Source organism: Phalangium opilio, unplaced genomic scaffold (genome assembly GCF_054372755.1).
Source record: "Phalangium opilio isolate 3A_F unplaced genomic scaffold, DU_Popi_V2 ptg000056l_1, whole genome shotgun sequence".
In the NCBI taxonomy this organism is placed as follows: Eukaryota; Metazoa; Arthropoda; class Arachnida; order Opiliones; family Phalangiidae; genus Phalangium; species Phalangium opilio.
Genome location: NW_028324175.1, coordinates 5313897 through 5337532, shown reverse-complemented (window position 1 = coordinate 5337532; position 23636 = coordinate 5313897). Strand labels below are relative to the sequence as shown.

Below are 23636 nucleotides of genomic sequence, written 5' to 3'. Positions count from 1 at the left end.
AAGGATATGATTTGTCATGAACAAAGTCGATTCTTCAAGAAATACGTATTCCTGGTATTTCTCGTAAAGCGGAACACCGCGCTTTAACCAGTTGCATGATTGCAGTTTTCGTCAACCCGAGAAATCAAACTTCCTAACGTTTTAGTCCATATTTAAATTCCCTAGCCTAATTATTACTATTTAATTAATTCAAGGTATCCAGGATATAATTTGCATTCCAATTAGGAATCTTCCGCCTTTTTGAAATGACTGTCACGTCTCGTGGAAGAATTTCCTAACACGAGAGAAAATCACAAATGAATAGTCGATGAGAAGTAGTTCCCCCCCAAACCCCTCAACTTTCGCAGTTTATATTTCATTGCGACATAAGATTTCGGGCTACATTCTGTATAGAGGGAGCGGGGTACTTTTCCACTTGTAAAGCGTCTTTTCAAAAATATACCTGGTAAACAACCATGCAGTAAAGGGAATACCGCCACCCCTATTTTAATCTTATCCCGGACCTTGACTGACTTATTACATTCAGTCTCTCTCTATCTTGTTTTCGGCGCCACGCGCTGGCTGATTCTGCTGGGAGTTCGCCCCTGAAAAACCCGGGGGAGGTTTAAATTATCCATTTTGCGTATGATGGGAGGAGGGGCCCGTCTGGGGATGACCACCACGGAGGCGTAGTGACGAGCCCCTCGGGTTTTACCCTTCACAAAGACCTTTGACTAAACTAGATTGCAATCTCTTCTCAAAACATTTCTTTTTTTTTTTTCAAAGCGAGGGATCGGATACGCGATAGAGAGCGGGTCTCGCGAGAAATTGCCAACCTTGGAAAAATTAAGACGGGCTAACAATGGGAGACGGGTAGAGGAGTGGTACGTTTCGGGTAAAATCGGTGTCCCAACAATAAACAGCTTCAAATTGACTGGTGTAATGGAAAACCACATTCCATTATTTTCATAGAACCGAGTAATCCTCCAGAATCAGTCAGATCGCCGGTACTTTCTTTGGCGACTTGGTACGCGAGTGGCTACGTGATCGTCAGATTGCTCCCAAGCCCCTCTCGGCACTTATAATTTCAGTTAGTTCCAATTTTAATATTCTACAGGGCCGGTAGATCGAGTTTCGGAACAGGAAAATTTGGTCTCGCCGAATTGGTCTCGCCATTTTGGTCTTGCCGATTTGGTCGCGAGACTAATTGGTCTCACCGATTTGGTCTCGGTACTATTTGGTCTCGGGACTCTTTGGTCTCGGGACTATTTGGTCTCGGGACTATTTGGTATCGTGATTATTTGGTCTCGGGACTATTTGGTATCGTGATTATTTGGTCTCGGGACTATTTGGTATCGTGATTATATGGTCTCGGGACTATTTGGTATCGTGATTATTTGGTCTCGGGACTATTTGGTATCGTGATTATTTGGTCTCGGGACTATTTGGTATCGTGATTATTTGGTCTCATGATTATTTGGTTACCTAATTAGTTACCTCCTTTTCCAAAGCAATGGTCCAATTAATTCGTTGCTACCTTTTCCAAAGCAATGGTCCAAATAATTCGTTGCTACCTTTTCCAAAGCAATGGTCCAAATAATTCGTTGCTACCTTTTCCAAAACAATGGTTCCAATAATTCGTTGCCACCTTTTCCAAAACATTCTCCTACCAATTAGCTGCCACCTTTTCCAAAATATTCTCCTATTAACTAGCTGCCACCTTTTCCAAAATATTCTCCAATTAATTAGCTGCCACCTTATCCAAAACATTCTCCTACTAATTAGCTACCACCTTTTCCAAAATATTCTCCAATTAATTAGCTGCCACCTTTTCCAAAACATTCTTCTACTAATTAGCTACCACCTTTTCCAAAATATTCTCCTATTAATTAGCTGCCACCTTTTCCAAAATATTCTCCAATTAATTAGCTGCCACCTTTTCCAAAATATTATCCTATTAATTATCTGACACCTTTTCCAAAACATTCTCCTACTAATTAGTTGCCACCTTTTCCAAAATATTCTCCTAATAGTTAGCTGCCACCTTTTCCAAAATATTCTATAATTAATTGGCTGCCACCATTTCCAAAATATTCTCCTATTAATTATCTGACACCTTTTCGAAAACATTCTCCTATTAATTATCTGACACCTTTTCCAAAACATTCTCCTACTAATTAGCTGCCACCTTTTCCAAAATGTTCTCCTAATAGTTAGCTGCCACCTTTTCCAAAACATTCTCCAATTAATTAGCTGCCACCTTTTCCAAAATATTCTCCAATTAATTAGCTGCCACCTTTTCCAAAATATTCTCCAATTAATTAGCTGCCACCTTTTCCAAAATATTCTCCAATTAATTAGCTGCCACCTTTTCCAAAATATTCTCCAATTAATTAGCTGCCACCTTTTCCAAATATTCTCCTATTAATTATCTGACACCTTTTCGAAAACATTCTCCTATTAATTATCTGACACCTTTTCCAAAACATTCTCCTACTAATTAGCTGCCACCTTTCCCAAAATGTTCTCCTAATAGTTAGCTGCCACCTTTTCCAAAACATTCTCCAATTAATTAGCTGCCACCTTTTCCAAAATATTCTCCAATTAATTAGCTGCCACCCTTTCCAAAATATTCTCCAATTAATTAGCTGCCACCCTTTCCAAAATATTCTCCAATTAATTAGCTGCCACCTTTTCCAAATATTCTCCAATTAATTAGCTGCCACCTTTTCCAAAATATTATCCTATTAATTATCTGACACCTTTTCCAAAACATTCTCCTACTAATTAGTTGCCACCTTTTCCAAAATATTCTCCTAATAGTTAGCTGCCAACTTTTCCAAAACATTCTCCAATTAATTAGCTGCCACCTTTTCCAAAATATTCTCCAATTAATTAGCTGCCACCTTTTCCAAAATATTCTCCAATTAATTAGCTGCCACCTTTTCCAAAATATTCTCCAATTAATTAGCTGCCACCTTTTCCAAATATTCTCCTATTAATTATCTGACACCTTTTCGAAAACATTCTCCTATTAATTATCTGACACCTTTTCCAAAACATTCTCCTACTAATTAGCTGCCACCTTTCCCAAAATGTTCTCCTAATAGTTAGCTGCCACCTTTTCCAAAACATTCTCCAATTAATTAGCTGCCACCTTTTCCAAAATATTCTCCAATTAATTAGCTGCCACCCTTTCCAAAATATTCTCCAATTAATTAGCTGCCACCCTTTCCAAAATATTCTCCAATTAATTAGCTGCCACCTTTTCCAAATATTCTCCAATTAATTAGCTGCCACCTTTTCCAAAATATTATCCTATTAATTATCTGACACCTTTTCCAAAACATTCTCCTACTAATTAGTTGCCACCTTTTCCAAAATATTCTCCTAATAGTTAGCTGCCACCTTTTCCAAAATATTCTATAATTAATTGGCTGCCACCATTTCCAAAATATTCTCCTATTAATTATCTGACACCTTTTCGAAAACATTCTCCTATTAATTATCTGACACCTTTTCCAAAACATTCTCCTACTAATTAGCTGCCACCTTTTCCAAAATGTTCTCCTAATAGTTAGCTGCCACCTTTTCCAAAACATTCTCCAATTAATTAGCTGCCACCTTTTCCAAAATATTCTCCAATTAATTAGCTGCCACCTTTTCCAAAATATTCTCCAATTAATTAGCTGCCACCTTTTCCAAAATATTCTCCAATTAATTAGCTGCCACCTTTTCCAAAATATTCTCCAATTAATTAGCTGCCACCTTTTCCAAATATTCTCCTATTAATTATCTGACACCTTTTCGAAAACATTCTCCTATTAATTATCTGACACCTTTTCCAAAACATTCTCCTACTAATTAGCTGCCACCTTTCCCAAAATGTTCTCCTAATAGTTAGCTGCCACCTTTTCCAAAACATTCTCCAATTAATTAGCTGCCACCTTTTCCAAAATATTCTCCAATTAATTAGCTGCCACCCTTTCCAAAATATTCTCCAATTAATTAGCTGCCACCTTTTCCAAATATTCTCCTATTAATTGTCTGACACCTTCCAAAATATTTCAATTATTGCTAATAAATTGTTCGTTGTAAGAGGCGGGCTTTTAATACTCATATAAATAATCTTCTTACCTTCAAACAAAGTTGGGTTGGGTTAGGTCCCGAGACCCATTTGTCCCGAGACCCAATTGTCCCGAGACCCAATTGTTCCGAGACCCAATTGTCCCGAGACCCAATTGTCCCGAGACCCAATTGTCCCGAGACCCATTTGTCCCGAGACCCATTTGTCCCGAGACCCATTTGTCCCGAGACCCATTTGTCCCGAGACCCAATAGTACCGAGACCCAATTGTCCCGAGACCAAAACGGCGAGACCAAAACAGCGAGACCAAAACAGCGAGACCAAAACAGCGAGACCAAATCGGCAAGACCATAACGGCGAGACCAAATTGTCGCGTACCGATCGAGTTTATTTAATTATAAGCGCTTAAAACGTGCTGTAAACATTCACACCTTCTGTGACATCAAAAAGCTCTTCCCTGATTGATTAGTTCCTGTAGGTGGTACTTTGTGTCTCAGTTTAGTTTACATGCCGTCAACAACCAAAGGCAGGGAATTATTAATAAAGTGTGCTTTTTGTTTTTATATCTATATAATTTTGTTCAAGTAAGAACTTTTTTTAAAATGGACTGTACAGAAGGAATCATCAGGCGGGTGAAAGTGTCCGAGATGAGACACGTGGTTCAAAGAAACTTAGTTTGTTTCATTTTAAAACTTGCGCTGCAGGGATTTGGCGCTGATATCTCGCGAAAAACACTTGAGTACGTGTCCAGATGGGAACTGTGAAAATTTATAAATTAAAGGGACTGTAAAGAAGGCATCGGCGGCTGGGTAAAAATGATTTGAAATACGTCAGAGTCACGTGACCGAGGAGAGGCGTGGTTCAAAGAAGCTTAGTTCGTTTTATTTCGGAAACAAGCACTTCGGGGAATTTGCGCTGTAATCTCGCGAAAAACAAGGACTAGGTGTCCAGTCCCACCCTATGTGGAGTCTTTGTATCTTGTTGTCACGTGATGCCTGTGACGTATTTCAAATAATTTTTACCCGCCCGCCGATAGCTTCTTCGCAGTCCCTTTAACAGATAGCGCCTTTGTTGAAAATTGTAAATGATTTTCGTCTTGTTTTATTAAGCCATATTGATTTAACAAAATGTTCTTTGGCCATTTTTTTTTTCTCCCGTAAACCAGTATAAGAACCAAAAGCTTTTCCCAGGGATAGATTTAATTTTAGAAGTAGGAATGGAGAACAGAGTAATCTGGACGCGGCGTCAAAGTCCACGGGAAAGGGGGGGGGGGTATGAAAGAAGAGGCGGGTCATAGCGCATAGCGACAGAGGTAAAAAGGAATTACGTATTTTTCGCCGTACCCGTCAGCAACGTCATCTAAACGTGGTTTAACATGCTTCATTCAAACCTGGAAAAATCAGGGAAATAAATAGTTGACAAAAACCTCAGGGAAATTTCGAATTTTTAAGTAAAATTCAGGGAAAGTTGCGTCAATCAGGGGCCGAGTAATTAAGCAAAATGTTCGTAAACATCCCCTCCATAGGATTAACATTGCACTATATTTGGAGGCTCATAACTCTGGTTCTACTAGAGATACGGGGATGTCCTTTGATTATGTAATAGTCCTATTTGTCCCCCCCCCACCTCGTTCGTTAACATTTGCTCCATAGGATACTCCATATACGGGAAAACTCTGGGAAGTATATGGGGAAAAACCTGGAAATATCAGGGAAAGTTGTATGAACCCTGTTTAAGTGAGCCAATAAGATAATTTAATCTTTTCTTTACATGTTGGAGGGAGGGGCTCTTTACCGGGCTATGAGTCGGAGTGAAGTAAATACTAACCGTTATCCATTCCTACTTCTAAAATTAAATCTATCCCTGCTTTTGTAGAAGAGGTTCACGACTTTTTTTTTTTATTTTTTAGTTTTTTGTTCCACGATGGGGAGCTAGGACGTCTGGGCCGAAATCTGATGTCTCCTACTTCGAAAGTATTAAATGGGAGAACATTGAATACAGGGTGGGCGATTGCGTTTACCTAATGTCAGATGTTTACACGTTTAACTATACGCCAGAACCTCCGAAGATTGAGAAGTTAAAGGATCTTTCGGTAATTACGCTATTTAATTTGTTTTCCTGGCCTAAGACATTTCAACAACTGGGCGACGCGAACTTTTCCAAGAGTAGAATGATAGGGGGTGCGAGCCGAGTAAGCCGAGCTTTTAAAAAATTTCGGCTTGGAGTGTCTAGCCGAGTCTTGATTGTCTCTAGCCTTTTCACTAGTCAAAATTATTCATCCATACCATAGCCGACTTGTATTAATAAAGGCCTATAGGTGATCCTCGGTTTTTTTTCTGATATTGGCAATGGCCGTAGTGATCTGCCGCCGCTAGATGTCGTTCTTAGGGGGAAAATATTGTGGCGGGAACTTCAAAATGAATGAAAATGCCAATAGGAGAAAGCAGTGGAGAAAGCTTACTTTTTGCCTTGAGGTTGGGTTTTTTTTTAAATAAAGTAAGGCAGTTTGTTTTAGAAGTAATACATTTACTTGATAACAATAAAGTTGTCTTTATCTCATTTATAGTGCGTTTAGTAAAGTATTTTTTCTACTTTTCTATCACAGTACAATGTAATACTTTCAAAATAAGTGTTTTGATTAGTACCTAACATATGAAATTTTTTGAATCACATTACAACTTTGCGTATTTTCGGGGGATCATTAGGGTTTGACAAGCTTATCTAACATAATATCACATAAATGAATATATACAGTAGGATTGAAAAAGTTTAGTAACTTAATGCGTTGTTGCATACTTTAAAATACCTAAAGTATTTTGGCGAGGTAGAAACATTAAGGGTTCTTTAACAAAGTCAGATACGAATCCTACGATGATTTATAATTTGCAATTTATTATAGTTTTGATTTGTAATTATAATTTTTTATTTGAGGTTCATGTAATTTGGCCAACCCTGTGAATATGTCTACATTTACCAAAACATTACTGGCGTATTTTATGGGGGTGGATACGAAATCTGAGGGAAATACGCGCCTTAACTGCGGAAACAATTGGGTCTGGTGGGACGCTGAAAATGGGGGAGGAATAGGTACGCTGAAAATGGGGGAGGAATAGGTACGCTGAAAATGGGGGAGGAATTTGTACGCTGAAAATGGGGGAGGAATTTGTACGCTGAAAATGGGGGAGGAATAGGTACGCTGAAAATGGGGGAGGAATAGGTACGCTGAAAATGGGGGAGGAATAGGTACGCTGAAAATGGGTGAGGAATAGGTACGCTGAAAATGGGTGAGGAATAGGTACGCTGAAAATGGGTGAGGAATAGGTACGCCGAAAATGGGGGAGGAATAGGTACGCCGAAAATGGGGGAGGAATAGGTACGCCGAAAATGGGGGAGGAATAGGTACGCTGAAAATGGGGGAGGAATAGGTACGCTGAAAATGGGTGAGGAATAGGTACGCTGAAAATGGGGGAGGAATAGGTACGCCGAAAATGGGGGAGGAATAGGTACGCCGAAAATGGGGGAGGAATAGGTACGCTGAAAATGGGGGAGGAATAGGTACGCTGAAAATGGGGGAGGAATAGGTACGCTGAAAATGGGTGAGGAATAGGTACGCTGAAAATGGGGGAGGAATAGGTACGCCGAAAATGGGGGAGGAATAGGTACGCCGAAAATGGGGGAGGAATAGGTACGCTGAAAATGGGGGAGGAATAGGTACGCCGAAAATGGGGGAGGAATAGGTACGCCGAAAATGGGGGAGGAATAGGTACGCCGAAAATGGGGGAGGAATAGGTACGCCGAAAATGGGGGAGGAATAGGTACGCCGAAAATGGGGGAGGAATAGGTACGCCGAAAATGGGGGAGGAATAGGTACGCTGAAAATGGGGGAGGAATAGGTACGCTGAAAATGGGGGAGGAATAGGTACGCCGAAAATGGGGGAGGAATAGGTACGCCGAAAATGGGGGAGGAATAGGTACGCCGAAAATGGGGGAGGAATAGGTACGCTGAAAATGGGGGAGGAATAGGTACGCCGAAAATGGGGGAGGAATAGGTACGCCGAAAATGGGGGAGGAATAGGTACGCTGAAAATGGGGGAGGAATAGGTACGCTGAAAATGGGGGAGGAATAGGTACGCTGAAAATGGGGGAGGAATAGGTACGCCGAAAATGGGGGAGGAATAGGTACGCCGAAAATGGGGGAGGAATAGGTACGCTGAAAATGGGGGAGGAATAGGTACGCCGAAAATGGGGGAGGAATAGGTACGCCGAAAATGGAGGAGGAATAGGTACGCCGAAAATGGGGGAGGAATAGGTACGCTGAAAATGGGGGAGGAATAGGTACGCTGAAAATGGGGGAGGAATAGGTACGCCGAAAATGGGGGAGGAATAGGTATATATTAATTTATGTGATATTATGTTAGATAAGCTTGTCAAACCCCTAATGATCAACTATGCCAAAGATATAAGTGACTTTGAAGAAACAGTCAAAACGTACAAATAAAAACCCTTACCCCGAAAATATGCAAATTTGTAATGTGATTCAAAAAATTTCATATGTTAGGTGCTAATCAAAACTCTAATTTTGAAAATATTACATTGTACTGTGATAGCAAAGTAGAAAACATACTTTACTTAACGCACTTAAAATGAGATAAAGACAAATATATTGTTATCAAGTAAATGTATTACTTCTAAAAAAAACTGCCCTACTTTATTCAGAAAAAAAAACCTAACCTCAAGACAAAAAGTAAGCTTTCTCCTATTGGCATTTTCATTCGTTTTGAAGTTCCCGCCACAAAATTTTCCCCCTAAGAACGACATCTAGCGGTCGCTAAAAAATCGGTATGCCGCCCCATGGTTATCTTCCTACCTATAGGCCTTTATTAATACAAGTCGGCTATGGCCCAGATAAATCGGGCTCTCTAATAGAAATCTAGATTCTTTATAACCACTCTTTTTAAATATATCAGTTCATCTCGCGAATACTAGGCTTAACTATTCGCGGTTAATCGGGTAGTAACCCTAATATTCGCCAATAGTCAATACAAAGCAAGGAGAAAAACATTTAGAAGCTCCTAAATTTCAAAATACCTCTCCTCATTGGTGGCCAAGTGTTTCTTAAAATTTTCCTAGGCACATGAGGGTAGTTTTTGATTGGAGACAAATTAAATTGGAATGATAATTTTTAAAATAAGGTGGGTCTCTCTTGTGCCTAGGACCTAAATTTATGGTAGTCGAACTTTAACCGAAAAGTCAGGTCGGCATTCGACATTCGTATCGAATAGTGAAAATGGGCTTATCGAATAATTCGGTTCGGTATTCGATCGAATTATTCGATTGAAACGGTTAACCGCACGCCTCTACTTTTAAACTAATAGTAATACTAATGCATCTAAATTGGGCTCTAATTTCAGGACTTAATTTACATATTTCATCAGTGGGAGTAAGGTCAGAACAAAAAATAGTAAACTTACAATCATAAATGATTTGATTTGGTTAATGTTCGATGTTAAGGGGAATATTTTCCTTTTCAGCAGTGGTCTCCGTTGGAACATCTTTCCACTCAGTGTCGTTAGGGTTATATTGATCATCTTCATCCTCATCTTCGGGATCATATTCAGCTTCTTTCTCACCATCCTTCAACGGCTTTTTTACTTTCTCGAGTTTTTTACGCTTCTTAATACTTCGAGTCTCTGTCTTCCTCTCCATGAATAGCGCTTTCAAACTAAAAAAAAAAAAACAAATATGTCACTTAGCCTTAGTTAATATTAGGCATGTGCGAGTGCTCGAAAAGGTTCGAGTACTCGATCGAGCCGAGTAGCCTAAATTGAGTTCCCAACCATCTCTCAAAAACCCTGGATGCGCGAAATCCTACCTTTTCGATCTGCAAGGGGTTTAAGTAAGCTTAATTCTTATTAGCTCTTGAAATGGTGTGACACAGAACCAGGTCCGATATATAAGACGACTTTTGATTGGCTCTTAGTTTGAGTTATTCGAAGCACGCATGATGCGCATGATGCAAGGCAAAGAAATTATTCAATCATCCTACGTTAGCAGCGTTGTTGGAGGAAATCGGCGCCATTTTTCCCGCCGACAAAAAACTAAAGGCTGTTTGATACTTGTTTTTATTTATTTTCGTGATTGTGTCTTAGCAAACTTAGCATAAGGTTAAAGGCAATTAGTTCCTTCTGAAACTTGCTAGAATAATCAAAAGCCGTCTTATCTAAAAAGAAGAACTTTCTTTAGGCTCGAAATCTGATTTTCACCAACTTGAAAGCTCGATAAGGCTCGAAACCCGATTTTTGACTAAACCTGAAAGATCGAGAGCTCGATAAGAAAATCAAAGCGCGGCTCGAAGCTCGATAAGAAAAAAATTTCAAGGCTCGAAACTGAAAATCCAGCGCTCGCACACCCATAGTTAATATAGTGGTTAGACAGATCATATTTTAAATTAAACGTCACTAGGCCTTGCCAGTTAAGCCTTGGTGAAGTTAGTGGTTAGACGGTCCTCAGACCACCTGACCCATGAATAGGCAACTGAAGCTAGATTTGCTTAGATCAACGCCTGACACTAGCGCTGTGGCGGCGGATGTTGGAAGTTTCTCACCAAACCCAAGTAAAATTCGCGCCATTTTGTTTTTTTGAGGAGTAGCTGTCTCCAGTCCATGAGTTTGGTGGTCTGAGGTTAGACTAGCTCGGTAGAGATCATATTTTAAATGAAACGTTTTATTGGAAAAACTTTACTTTAGCTCGCGCATTTTAAATACAGTTTTTTCAACAAATATCATTTCTTGGAGGTGCGGAAACTATTTTAATCAATGTTTTCATGGCTTTCATCATCCATATCAACAGTTTATCGGAAGGATTTCTGTGTTAGTGTTAAGCGGATTATAAAGTTCCCCAGCCATTTTAAAAAACGTTATGGTTGGGTCTAATGATTTGGAAAAAGACCAATATTTTGAGGTAAAAAAGCATACAAAATTTAGTAATATTTTGGAAAAGGGGATATTTATGCAGTAACAAAAACACGAATGGCTAAAAGTGCTCCTCTTTTTAGGGTAGAAAGAAACTAAAAATAATAATTTTTTGGAAAAGGTGGCAATAAACAAGCTAATTGGAAAGGGGTAAAAACATATTCTATTTAGTAAAATTTTGGAAAAGGGGAAATTTATTCAGTTGATAAAACTTGATAATAACAAAAACAGGCGCACATTTAGCACAAAAACAGGCGCACGCCGCTCATGGATAAGGGAATAAGAGGGAATAAATTACAAAAAACCTGGAAAATATTGATGTAAGTTAGTTTCCGCAACTTAAATTTAATAAATTATCATATAATTAACCTCCCAGAAAAGATATTTATTGAAAAAACTGTATTTAAAATGCGCGAGCTAAAGTAAAGTTTAGCCGTTTTATTTTAAACGTCACTAGGCCTTGCCGCTTAAGCCTTGGTGAAGTTAGTGGTTAGACCATTTATATATATAAATATCTCGTTAGAGATCATATTTTAAATGAAACGTCACTAGGCCTTGCCAGTTAAGCCTTGGTGAAGTTAGTGGTTAGACGGTCCTCAGACCACCTGACCCATGAACAGGCAACTGAAGCTAGATTTGCTTAGATCAACGCCTGACACTAGCGCTGTGGCGGCGGATGTTGGAAGTTTTCACCAAACCCAAGGAAAATTCGCGATTTTGTTTTTTTGAGGAGTAGCTGTCTCCAGTCAGGGGCGTCGATCATAATTTTTCCCAGGGGGGGGGGGCTGGGGCCCAAGGCAACACCAGGGAGCTAAGCCAAAATGTTTTATTCCTTATAGGAAAATATGAAATATAGGATTTTGTAGTAGAAAAAGGGCGTTTTATGGGAAATATAGTACTAAAAATTCTCATATGTAAACCTATTTTAGTTCTAAACTGTGTAGAAAAGTCTCAACAGAAAAATAATCAGATTTTACTTTGAAAAAAATCTTAATGAAGTTACTATGTGTAAAAATTCCAGAGCGAGCGAAGCGAGCTTCGCAATTTCGCTGTCTTTAAATTTTATCTCGATGAAAGAGCTAGATTTTGACAAATTTGGCATTTAACTATACGAAAACTTTGACTATGTCAAGAGTATAGGATATAATAGGACCTTTCATAAAATTATAACATAATATGGGACAGGTTCAATTATATAGTATTTTATACAGAAAATTGGACCGCTGGGCTCCCTGCAATATAAAAAGAGTCCGTTTGGTTCAGCACAAGACTCCTGGAGAATTCGGTCGCTCCAACCTCCTTTTTGCAGTCACTGATTGGCGTTTCTAAGCGATGCCAAGTGGTTGGTATTAAAAAATCCAGCTTGGAAACATTTGCGCACCTCCGTTCTGAATATAATCTTGCTACATCCATATATAGTAGAAAATGTTTATGAGGAATTTAGGATATATATTCTATATCGATATAAATACAGACCTAATCGTAAATAGTGAAATAGACTAGAATAACTCTATTATTTCAACAACAAAAGGCCATTTATATTTTCCTTATAGGGTAAAAAGAGTGAGCGTGGGGGACCAGTCTCGGCCGACTCACAGTCACAGTGGCACCCAAATTAAACGCAGCTTCCCAGAGGAGGCTAAGCCCCCTCTCATTTTTCCCCGTGGGGGCTCAGGCCCCCACTGCCCCCACATGATCGACGCCCCTGTCTCCAGTCCATGAGTTTGGTGGTCTGAGGTTAGACTAGCTCGGTAGAGATCATATTTTAAATGAAACGTTTTATCTTAAACGTCACTAGGCCTTGCCAGTTAAGCCTTGGTGAAGTTAGTGGTTAGACCTTTTATATATACAAATATCTCGTTAGAGATCATATTTTAAATGAAACGTCACTAGGCCTTGCCAGTTAAGCCTTGGTGAAGTTTGTGGTTAGATACGATTACTTACGGTATTTTGAATTTCGCAATTTTTGGAAATAATTTGGATTAGATAAACTACGTTTTCGCAGCCGGGTGTAGGGCAAGAATTATCCAAAAAATCATGCGAAAAATAATATTTTTTTTTTTAAAGAGAAAAGTTTGATGTTGGTCGACCTCGTCAGACGTTTCCCTTACTTTTTCAGTTTTGCCCATTTCGTCTCGAAGTTCGAACACGCCTCCAACATTGAAAATGATATTCCACGTGGCAATTTCCAGTGCAAAACAATTGGTAGCAACCTCTGATATTGGGGTCAGTGTAATAGATGTTTCTAGTGTAGGGACAAGAATTTAAACGACAAACTGCGTCTGGTTTCGGAGCGAAACGACACTTATATATTAGCTCGGAAAGCTCTTCCTGTAAAGAAATTATTTAGGATTATTGAATGGCAATCGAGTCGACGCGACAAAAAGATATGTTTTGGGTTAAAACGGAAACCAGATTGCCTGGCCCAATAGTATCAAAAGTATATAGATATAAAAACAAAAAGTACACTTCACTAACAATTCCCTGCCTTTGGCTGTAGACGATATGTAACCTGAGAAGCAAGCTACCCTCCGCTCAACCGCCTACAGGAATTAACCAATTAGGGAAGACCTTTATGTCATAGATTTATAGAAAGTAGTACATGAAGCTAGCGATCCGAACGTTAATTTTTGGTACTATAGCTATGCTATTTTATGAGCCTATTCACTGCTTTTTCCCTATGGTAGGTCGGGAAGGTAATCATACGCAGCTGAGGGGGTCAACACTATTCTGGGAAAAAGGAGGGCTTCTCATATTACATGGCGCGAGCAAATTTCAATTAACGAAGTGTACTTTTCGTTTTTATATCTATATACTTTTGATAGTATTGACAGTTTCAGATTAAGTTACATTAGCCGCTAAATTACACAAATTAGGGCTCACCACAAATCGAATTTATAAAAATTAAGGCATTATGACCGCAATGAAATTACACATTAAATGAAACCTAATCTAACGTATCTCGATTGTGGCCTTTGCGTATCTAAATATTACCAGATACAAAGTCCAGTTTAAAAAGTACTTCAAATTGATGTTCCAAAAGACCTTGATATACCAGAAAAAATACAGACTCTATTCATCGTCCCCAACGCACTCGACCCTACCATTAAACAGCACTTTGAATTGATATTTTCAGATTCAAATTCCCTGACTTTCCAGCTTTTCCCTGACCCTTTTATAAGATTTTCCCTGATATTTTTAGGCCAAATTGTTATTGCTCTAAATATAAGAAAAAGAGAACAAATTCGATTAAATCGAATATTAAAATTTGACGTAAAACACAGCAGATTTCACACTCCTCGATTTCAGTGCCTGGTCACGTGTGATCTCGCTAAAACGGCGTTTAAAACGTCACATAAACGCGGAGATTTTAACAAACTTTAATCAAATTCCCTGACTTTGTTGAAATTCTTAATATTCCCCGACCTTTGGGTCAATTTTCAAATTCCCTGACCCGTAGCAACTCTAATTAAAACAGTGCTTCAAATTGATATTTCAAGTGACTTTGATAAACTAGAATTCAAGCACTAATTAACTCCCCCAACGTACAATGATTTGTGAAACTAAATTTAGAATAACCTAATTGCGCCTTTTACTTGGTAAGTGCAGCAATTTCCCCTTCCCCTAAGATGCGACGTGCACTACCTAAAACCCTAATTAAAATGATAATAAATAATTAAATTGAAACTAACCCTGGCTAATGTTAAAGTCTTAAGGCCCGTTTTCAATCAACTTGGCTTTTTTGGGAACTTTTGACGGGCTTTCGAAGATAAAAAATCTTCCAAAAAATTGAAATGGAAAAGCTGAAACTCGTATCGTTTTCAAACAAGCTTCAAATGAATAAAAAATTACAAGTGGGCGTGACTTATTTATAAATTACATTTTCATGTGTGTAGACGTCATTTTCTTTTCGAAAAAAGTCCTAAACCCGTAGCAAAACTGAATGCGCCGAAACACTAGCTGCCTTTAATGTAAAAAACATGCAGATAGTTGTAACCATGGAGACTGTATGCTTTAATCTAATTGGTGAATCAAGATTGACGACACTTCTAGCTCTTAAACAAAATGAGAAGCAAATATCAAACTCATTTAGATATCTGCTTCTCTAAGGTTTAAAGCCTGAAAAGACGAAAAGCTGAATTTGAAGCTTGTTTGAAAACACCAAGATTTTTTGCTTCGGCTTTCCGCTGCTACTTTTGAAGCAAAAGCTTAATTTTTGTTCAAAAAATCTTGATTGAAAACACGCCTTTACTCATTCCTGTGGCCATATTTGAAAACGAAGCTATAAAATGTTTGTTTATTGGACTTTCTATTTAACTTTTCCCCGTGTTTATTTTTACGCTAGAATACTATAATGGTTTATTTATTGATTAGTTTTTTCCTAAAGCGTGACAAATACCATTATAACTATTCCAAGCAAGCGTATAAATATATTTATAGAAATGAGAACTAACCTCGAGTCTCTCCTTGATTGAAGTTTCGTCAATAACTTTTTCCGTTCCTGGCCAATCGTATTGCTTTAAGACTGAAACGTTTTTAATCAGTTCCTGGCAATGTTTTGGAGGTAGAAGCGATACGTCAAAACTGAGAAATTAAAAATACGCGTTAAAAATTAGATAAGAGGGTTTCCTGAAAATTCCACTTCCAAATTCCTATCTGCTTTTTCCCAGACATTTCCCTGTACTTTCCCGTGATACACCAAATGATGTTAATGTCATGGGCCAGTCCTAATTTTCATCAAAAACTGAAAAATGTTCATGATATATAAAAAATTAAACGAAACATTGGGAGAAATGAACTTACAAACGCGAGTGCAGATGATATAGGCTGTTTCAATCTCTTTTTCACGGGATATTGTTGAATATTTCCTTTAAAACCTTAGCTTTAATCACAATTATTTATAATTATTATACTTTGCGCCTTACCTTGTGATCCCATATAAAGCGTCATCTCTAATTAATTGCGAGGCTTTGTCCAAATGAAACTTCTTTACGCTTTGGCATTTCGAAATAAGCTCGACCCACCGAGTCTCTACTTTCTCGCACTCGGTGGACGCGCATTTAAACAACTTAAATAGAATTTCCCCAGATTTGCAATTAATATTAAATTATAAAAATTTTCCCTTCTTACCAATAAAATTGGACCAATCGCTTTTGCCACTAGTTTGAAGAAGTTTACAAAACTAATTAGGTCATCAAAATTTAAACTGTCGCTAAATCAAAGAATTTTACAAATAAGACGAGTTATTACGTTTATTTTCAATAGTAAAAGGATTATTTTCTTACTTTATAGCCGCAGACTTGACCCATTCTTTATACATGGGGTGGTTTGGGTTAGGATTTTCAAATAAAAGTGGCTCCAAAACTTTCCCTCGATAAACGTAATAATCTAAATTACACGTTTAATTTCAGTAAAAAAAAATATTAAATATAGCTGAGCTCGAATTTTGAACAAACCAGGAGCAAATTTAATAGAATAAGCTGTTCTAAAATCATGTATCGTCTGCAAATATTAAAAGCGCTATGAGATTGAGTTCAGTTTCGCAAAAAAGGTCTGGTTTTTACTTTATGACGTTTGCAGCCAACAAAATCCAAAATCTCCATAGAATCCACGAAGGGTAGCGCCTTTAACTGCCATGTTTTCAAAGTCGGAAACACTGGCGTACAAACTGTAACTAGAACTAAGTTTAAAGAACTTCAAGAAATCCAAGGCTTAGTGTAAAAAGTTTTGAAAATTCTGATCAAGATTTTATTCTTGATTTAAATTTTTAAAGAAACCGATGGCTACTAAAATTGTTTCTGAAAATTAATAAATACACACGCAAAAAAGAAGTAATGCCAAAGGATAATTCGCTGAAAAATAAAGTTGCGCTGGTGACTGTCACTGACAGTTTGACAGAAGCAGACACTCCACCGGCACGGTGTACTCGATCACGCTGATCCCGGCAAAAAATTATTTTCCGGACCGGAAATAAGCACAATACACGGGACATTATCCACTGATCATTTGCCCTGCACCACGGCCTTATTTCCCTCGCTGGTTATTTCCATCCCTGCATTTATGAAGTTTGAAAATTTTTTGACCAATAAGATTCGCGAAAGCCACGCGCATTCGGAGGGGGTTGAATATAAAAACGCCTAACCGGTCGTGATTCAGTTTAGTTACCGATTTGACTTGTGAAACTTACTACAAAAATATTTTTGCCGAATATGAAATTTAAGTAATAAAGTTAAGTTTAATTATGGCGTCGTCAAAGCGAAGATCTATTGTGGGTGCTCTGCATGAATTTAATAGCGAGTAGAAGCCTTGGTAGAAGGACGACCGCAATCCTGTCTTGGTAATAGAAAGGTAAGTTAGTGTTCTTCGTGTTCAATACAACGCGCACTAAATTCAGAAAGGTTTTATGATGTTCTGCTAAATGCGCGCCTGTTTTTGTTATATATATATATATATATATATATATATATATATATTCAGTTGATAAAACCTCAGACCACTAATATATATATATATATATATATAATATATATATATATATATATATATATATATATTCAGTTGATAAAACCTCAGACCACTAATATATATATATATATATATAATATATATATATATATATATATATATATATATATATATATATATTCAGTTGATAAAACCTCAGACCACTAATATATATATATATATATATATAATATATATAATATATAAATATATATATATATATAATATATAAATATATATATATATATATAATATATATAATATATAAATATATATATATATATAATATATAAATATATATATATATATAATATATAAATATATATATATATATATATATATATATATATATAATATATATAAATATATATATATATATATAAGTGGTCTGAGGTTTTATCAACTGAATAAATTCCCCCTTTTTCAAAATATTACTAAATTGGGTATGTTTTCACGGGAAAACATTACTTTTAGCTCGCACAATCAAAATACAGTTTTTCCAATTAATTTCTTGATGTTAATTATATGATAATTAATTACATTTAAGTCGCGGAAACTATTTTAATCGATATTTTCATAGCCATAAAAACCCCACCAGTTCCTTCTTCCTAGCCACTATATATCTAAAAATATAACATAACCCAACCTAACCTAACCTATAATATGAAGGGTAAAATATAGAAAAACATGGAAAATATATATTTTAAATTTTAATTAATTTACGCATCATAACTTTAACAAATTATCCTATAATTAACCTTGAATAAATGATATTTATTGATAAAACTGTATTTTGAATGTGCGAGCTAAAATTTAGCCGTTTTTACCCTGATAACGTAGGCGTTGGTAGTACGTCACACACTCCCAAGTCTTACCGCTGTTCTGGTAGCCATATTGGGTGATCTCAGCTTCGTTCTCGCTTTAAACCCACCAATATGGCAGCGTAAATTTTGTCACGAGACTCGGCTCCTCCTCCAACTGAAAGCTCCCAATTTTGTTATTTTAGTTTCTTTCTAACCAAATGAGAGTCGCGCTTTCAGCCATTCATGTTTTAAGCGTCAACTCCTAACAGTCCGACCTAGTTAGATCGTGGAACCCCCCTTTAACTATTAAAGTTTGCGTAGGGAGAAAACAGCAACGTTTCCGTTGATTGGAAAGTAAATCCGCGCAATGAGATTTATCAACTGGATTCCAACGATTGCCTCATTCCCAGGACGCAGTATGTTTTTGGTAAGCGTGGCTTGGATGGTAAGCGAGGGAGGGACTCGTTTTTGACAATAAAACTCTGTCAGATCGCGTCTTCTCCGACGTGGAAAGCAATTTGGACGTTTATAACGAGTTGCGCAAAGACGTGGTCAACTCTGTGTTCAACGGAATGCACGGAACGATTTTAAATTAGATTTTAAATTAGATTTTAAATTTAGATTTTAAATTTAGATTTTAAATTTAGATTTTAAATTTAGATTTTAGATTAGATTTTAAATTAGATTTTAAATTGAATTTTAAATTAAAACTCTTAAAGCCAAAATGTTAAATTAGATTTTAAATTAAAACTCTTAAAGCCAAAATTTTAAATTAGATTTTAAATTAAAATTCCTAAAGCCAAAATTTTTGAGTTATTTCAAACATTGGCCCACGCTTTCCTCCAAGAACCTAGTTATAGGCCAGTTCAGGAAGGCCTTAAATTTACAGTTCCATTTTTAATTAAATTTTAAACTTTTGTAAAAATTAATATTGGGTTTTATTTTTCCAAACAATAAATTATCTAACTTGTTTCCATAACTTCTCGCTTGATTGATTTTATGAAAACGCTCCAAAACCATAGACATTATAACATACTATTTAAGCCTAAACTATTGGGGAAGGCGGCGCTTGAACGTTTTTGTGAGGGATTTTTCGCTTCTTCTCCTTGGCGTATGTGATGGGGTGGCGCCTTCTGTTGACGAGCGAAGGAGTTATTAAATAAAGCGCGGGAAATCCAAGTTGCAATTTCTGGATTTTTGATAACGTATTTTTAGATTACCTTCGCCGCGTGTAGGGGCGCCACTAGTTTTTCTCTGAAACCATGGAACTAACTAACGCAAGCCTGAATATCTGAGAAATGTTTGGTGACAACGCACCCTAGCGAGAATTTGATGCGAACCGGAAAAGTGATTCAATTTTTAAAAGGGGAAGGGGGGGGGTTAGCAAAAAGCCTTAAAAGCAGTCATATATATATATATATTTCCAATTGAGACTGGGTATTCTTTCCAACCTATCAATTCTGTCCAAATTTCATAATTACACTTAGGTTGTGAAAAGGCGATAAACTCTACATCTTTCATGTACTGTTTCTGCGCTTGGCGATTGTCACTTCTACAACCACTACACACACAGATCTTCTTAGGTCTCACCTTATTTATGATTATTTTAAAAACAACGGTACAACCTTTAAAGTGTTAAATACTTAGTTCTTAAATAAATTATGTATCCAGGTTAGGGATAAAATGAATTTCTAAGCGTTAGTTAGTCCCATAGTATCACCATGATTTCTCACTTCAAGAAAAAATTTACGCCTTTTGAAGAATATTAGAAGAGCATACAGACACTTTAAGAAGATATTTTAAAAATATGGTAATTAAAAGGTGTAAGATTAAGCTTTAAAAGGTGTAATAAATGTGTCGGGGGAAATATTTTTAAGACGCAAAGTGTTGAAAATGGGCCATTTAAAGCTTTCAGAGGCGTTATTTAACCACATTAATGGTGCTGTTTTTGGACCCGTCAAAATTAAGACAAAAGGTGCTAAATCACACCTTTGATTTTAAGAGTGTGATGACTAATATTTTTGAAGCACCGTAGGAGCGAAGGCACTCGGCGTTGCCCGTCAGCCCGTGGGAACATTTTTTCTTACTTTTCACGCGGACATTATTCTATGAAGAAGGGTTTTTAAGTTTTTAGCCGCCATTTAAAACGATGGCAACAAATCGAACCCAAAAGAACATTCAGTCTATCTATAGGTTAAAGGAAACCAATGTACTAAATATTTTTGAAATCGGTTGAAACCGCGCAGACTTTGTTGCATGGAGAAAAGTTTTTACATTTCTGGGCGCCATTTTTTAAGATGGCGGCGGATTGGAAAAATATTTCTTAGTACGCGCCTACACACAAAAAAAAATTGAGTGTTTCTTTGGAGTGAAAATGGTGTACTTTTTAAAAACACCTATATAACACCTAACATTTTCACATGAATAACAAAAACGGTGTTATATTGGTATTTTAAAGGTGACCATTATCTACGAAAAAAAGCTTAGTTAATAAAGGTGTAAAATCTATCTGGAATTACTCCTTTTTCTTCGGAAAGGGTGTTATAAGGGTAGATCTCAGACTTTAAATTTTATAAACTGGTATTTTTTAGCACAATTCTGTAAATTTTTAATTGCTATAATTAAACTGTCTCATACAGTACCATACAATAACGCGAGAGCGGCGAGAGAACAATTTCGCATTTTTTCATTGACTTATGATTATGAAATAGTTTTGTGGATAATTAATATTTAGCGAAATGGAAGTTTCAAAAGAGTGTAATTTAAGAAAACAAATTTTTTGCAAATTAAAAACACCCAAAATAAAGTTTCATCACCTTGAGTTTTTCCAGATAATTTGGTGTAAATTCGGTAATAAAAACCTTTAAAACACCGTTTGAAATTAAACATGGAAATTAAATAATAATACTGCGGGATTGAAAATCAATAACTTGTTACCTCTCCGTGTGACGTAGTCCAGGAGAGGTTCTGTAACGGCCGTGTCTGTCTGTGTGTGTGTCTGTCTGTCCGTTGTTACACCCACGTGACCGCGTTCGCAGTTTGCGTATCGGAGCAAACGTGTTCGCCATTTCCGAACTGCTTTCACAGTCACGGAAATGGCTCCTCTACTTGAGTTCTCACACCACCATCTTCTGGTCTTTGTCCATACCACACGGACACTAGTCTGTTCTTACTGGCTTCTAATCACCACCATCTTCTGTTCTTTGTCAATCCCACATTGACACCCGTCTGCACTTACACTGGCTTCTAACACCACCACCCACTGGTCTTCCGTCTATTCCACATAGACACCAATCTGTATCATTGGCTTCTACTCCATTATCATCGTTTTGTCTTAGGATATACGCGGCGATCAGCTAGGGTTACGAGAAACGTCTAGCCTCCCTAAGGTGGGATCGACCACCGAAGGTTTTCGCAATTGCGCTTTTTCCTTACTATTATGATGGAAACGAATCGTATATATACCCCAAAATTTGAAGAAAGCGGGAAGAGGGGTACCCTTCACTTTAAACGTCAATATTAGCAAAGTTTGAGAAGATAATAGGTATAACTTCATTTTAAACGATTTAACTATTATTAATGTTAATTATTGAAGATTAAAATAATTAAAAATAATTATATTTATTTAAATATTAAAGATAAACCTCTCGTGCAAAGAGAGATTATCATTGCCTCCTATATCTACCAAGGCCCGTGCATGCGATATATTTCCTTCATTGCCTCCTATATCTATCAAGGCTCGTGCATTGTGATATATTTCATTCATTGCCTCCTATATCTATCAAGGCACGTGCATTGTGATATATTTCATTCATTGCCTCCTATATCTATCAAGGCCCGTGCATTGCGATATATTTTTCAAAACAACAACAAAAATGGGAAGCTCCTCTCAGAAACATAATAATTTCTTTTCTCTGTATATGAAATGAAAATATGGATAATATTGCGCTCCTTTAATGGTATGAACCCTTGCCTGTTTATTAATATTTTACGTAGGAGTAATACGTTTTTAGCGAAGTCTAGAGAGGATAAACATAAGCGAGATTGTTTCGGAAAAAAATACTGCTTCCACTAATGGGTTTATACTCCTTGTTACTGTTGTATAGAGTAATCATGATAAAAGCTTAAAAAATTACGAGAGGACAGACCTTTTTTATCCTCTTGTTCTATTCTTAATAAGAATATAAAACATTTATTTTGTATCAAAAAATATTTTTTGGTGCTAAGATTGCTTTAAAAAAATCCAAACGGTTAGGCATTGGTAAAAAAGAGAAATGATATTTTTCAAATCTAATGAGATAACGCCCACCTAGTTGAAAATTGCCCTTTTTTATCCGCGGGAGCCATTCTTAATGAGAGTTTCGATGCTAGTAGGTTGTCAATTAAACCACCGGTATATTATTGTTGTTGGAAATTGGATATTAAGTCAAATTAGGTGGTTGTAAAGAGCCAGCAGGTTTTTGCCACTTCTTTTTGTGAGTATTTGATTTTTGTATGTAAAATGGAGGAAGATAATGTTGAGAGTAAGGATGAAATGCGGAAGCGCAAAGCGCGGGAAAGGATGAGGGCAAAAAGGTCGACGTTATCATTGGATACTTAAGGTTATATAATCTTCTCGACACGGAGAGGTAATATTTTGGTTTTCCCAACTTGTTTTTATATGAGGTCTTCCGTTTCTATATATCTTTTAATTTTGAAGTCAATCCAAAGATTATAAATGCAAGGAAAAAGACGTAATTGTTCGTATTAAAGTAAATATAACAGCATTTTTTAAAGATGATATTTTCTTAAGAAAATACTTTTATCCCTGAGTAAAAAGTAGCTAAGGAAAAGGAATTGGTGATCAGGTGGTATAAGCTTCATAAAACCTGCTAAATGTGTTATGTGACACTTTTAAAAGCATTACGCGACACTCTTAAAAGCGTCACGCGACACTCTTAAAAGCGTCACGCGACACTCTTAAAAGCGTCACGCGACACTCTTAAAAGCGTCACGCGACACTCTTAAAAGAGTCACGCGACACTCTTAAGAGCGTCAAGCGACACTCTTAAAAGCGTCACGCGACACTCTTAAGAGCGTCAAGCGACACTCTTAAAAGCGTCACGCGACACTCTTTAAGGCGTCACGCGACACTCTTAAAAGCGTCACGCGACACTCTTTAAGGCGTCACGCGACACTCTTTAAGGCGTCACGCGACACTCTTTAAGGCGTCACGCGACACTCTTTAAGGCGTCACGCGACACTCTTTAAGGCGTCACGCGACACTCTTTAAGGCGTTACGCGACACTCTTTA

At 37.1% G+C, this 23636-nt stretch overlaps 1 protein-coding gene across 6 annotated transcripts in view; it reads right to left on the bottom strand.

Moving 5' to 3' along the window:
* LOC149668158 (uncharacterized) overlaps positions 1–16932 on the bottom strand; it is a 66623-nt gene extending 49691 nt beyond the window's left edge. Inside the window, exons 1-11 of one of the 6 annotated variants that reach the window (XM_089841044.1) lie at positions 16601–16932; positions 16493–16538; positions 16322–16424; positions 16167–16248; positions 15962–16104; positions 15840–15904; positions 15491–15780; positions 13148–13367; positions 9537–9787; positions 5893–6326; positions 4806–5455 (exon numbers count right to left, since the gene is read on the bottom strand). In XM_089841044.1, the coding sequence (XP_089697170.1) occupies positions 15764–15780; positions 15840–15904; positions 15962–16104; positions 16167–16248; positions 16322–16424; positions 16493–16538; positions 16601–16639 (495 nt within the window). In that variant the 5' untranslated portion in view covers positions 16640–16932 and the 3' untranslated portion in view covers positions 4806–5455; positions 5893–6326; positions 9537–9787; positions 13148–13367; positions 15491–15763. Of the gene's footprint in view, positions 1–4803; positions 6327–9536; positions 9788–13147; positions 13368–14013; positions 14256–15490; positions 15781–15839; positions 15905–15961; positions 16105–16166; positions 16249–16321; positions 16425–16492; positions 16539–16600 lie in introns of those variants that run through there. The other 5 variants (XM_089841043.1, XM_089841045.1, XM_089841042.1 and 2 more) reach the window with 5 other exon arrangements.
* Between the last annotated feature and the right edge of the window lie 6704 nt (positions 16933–23636).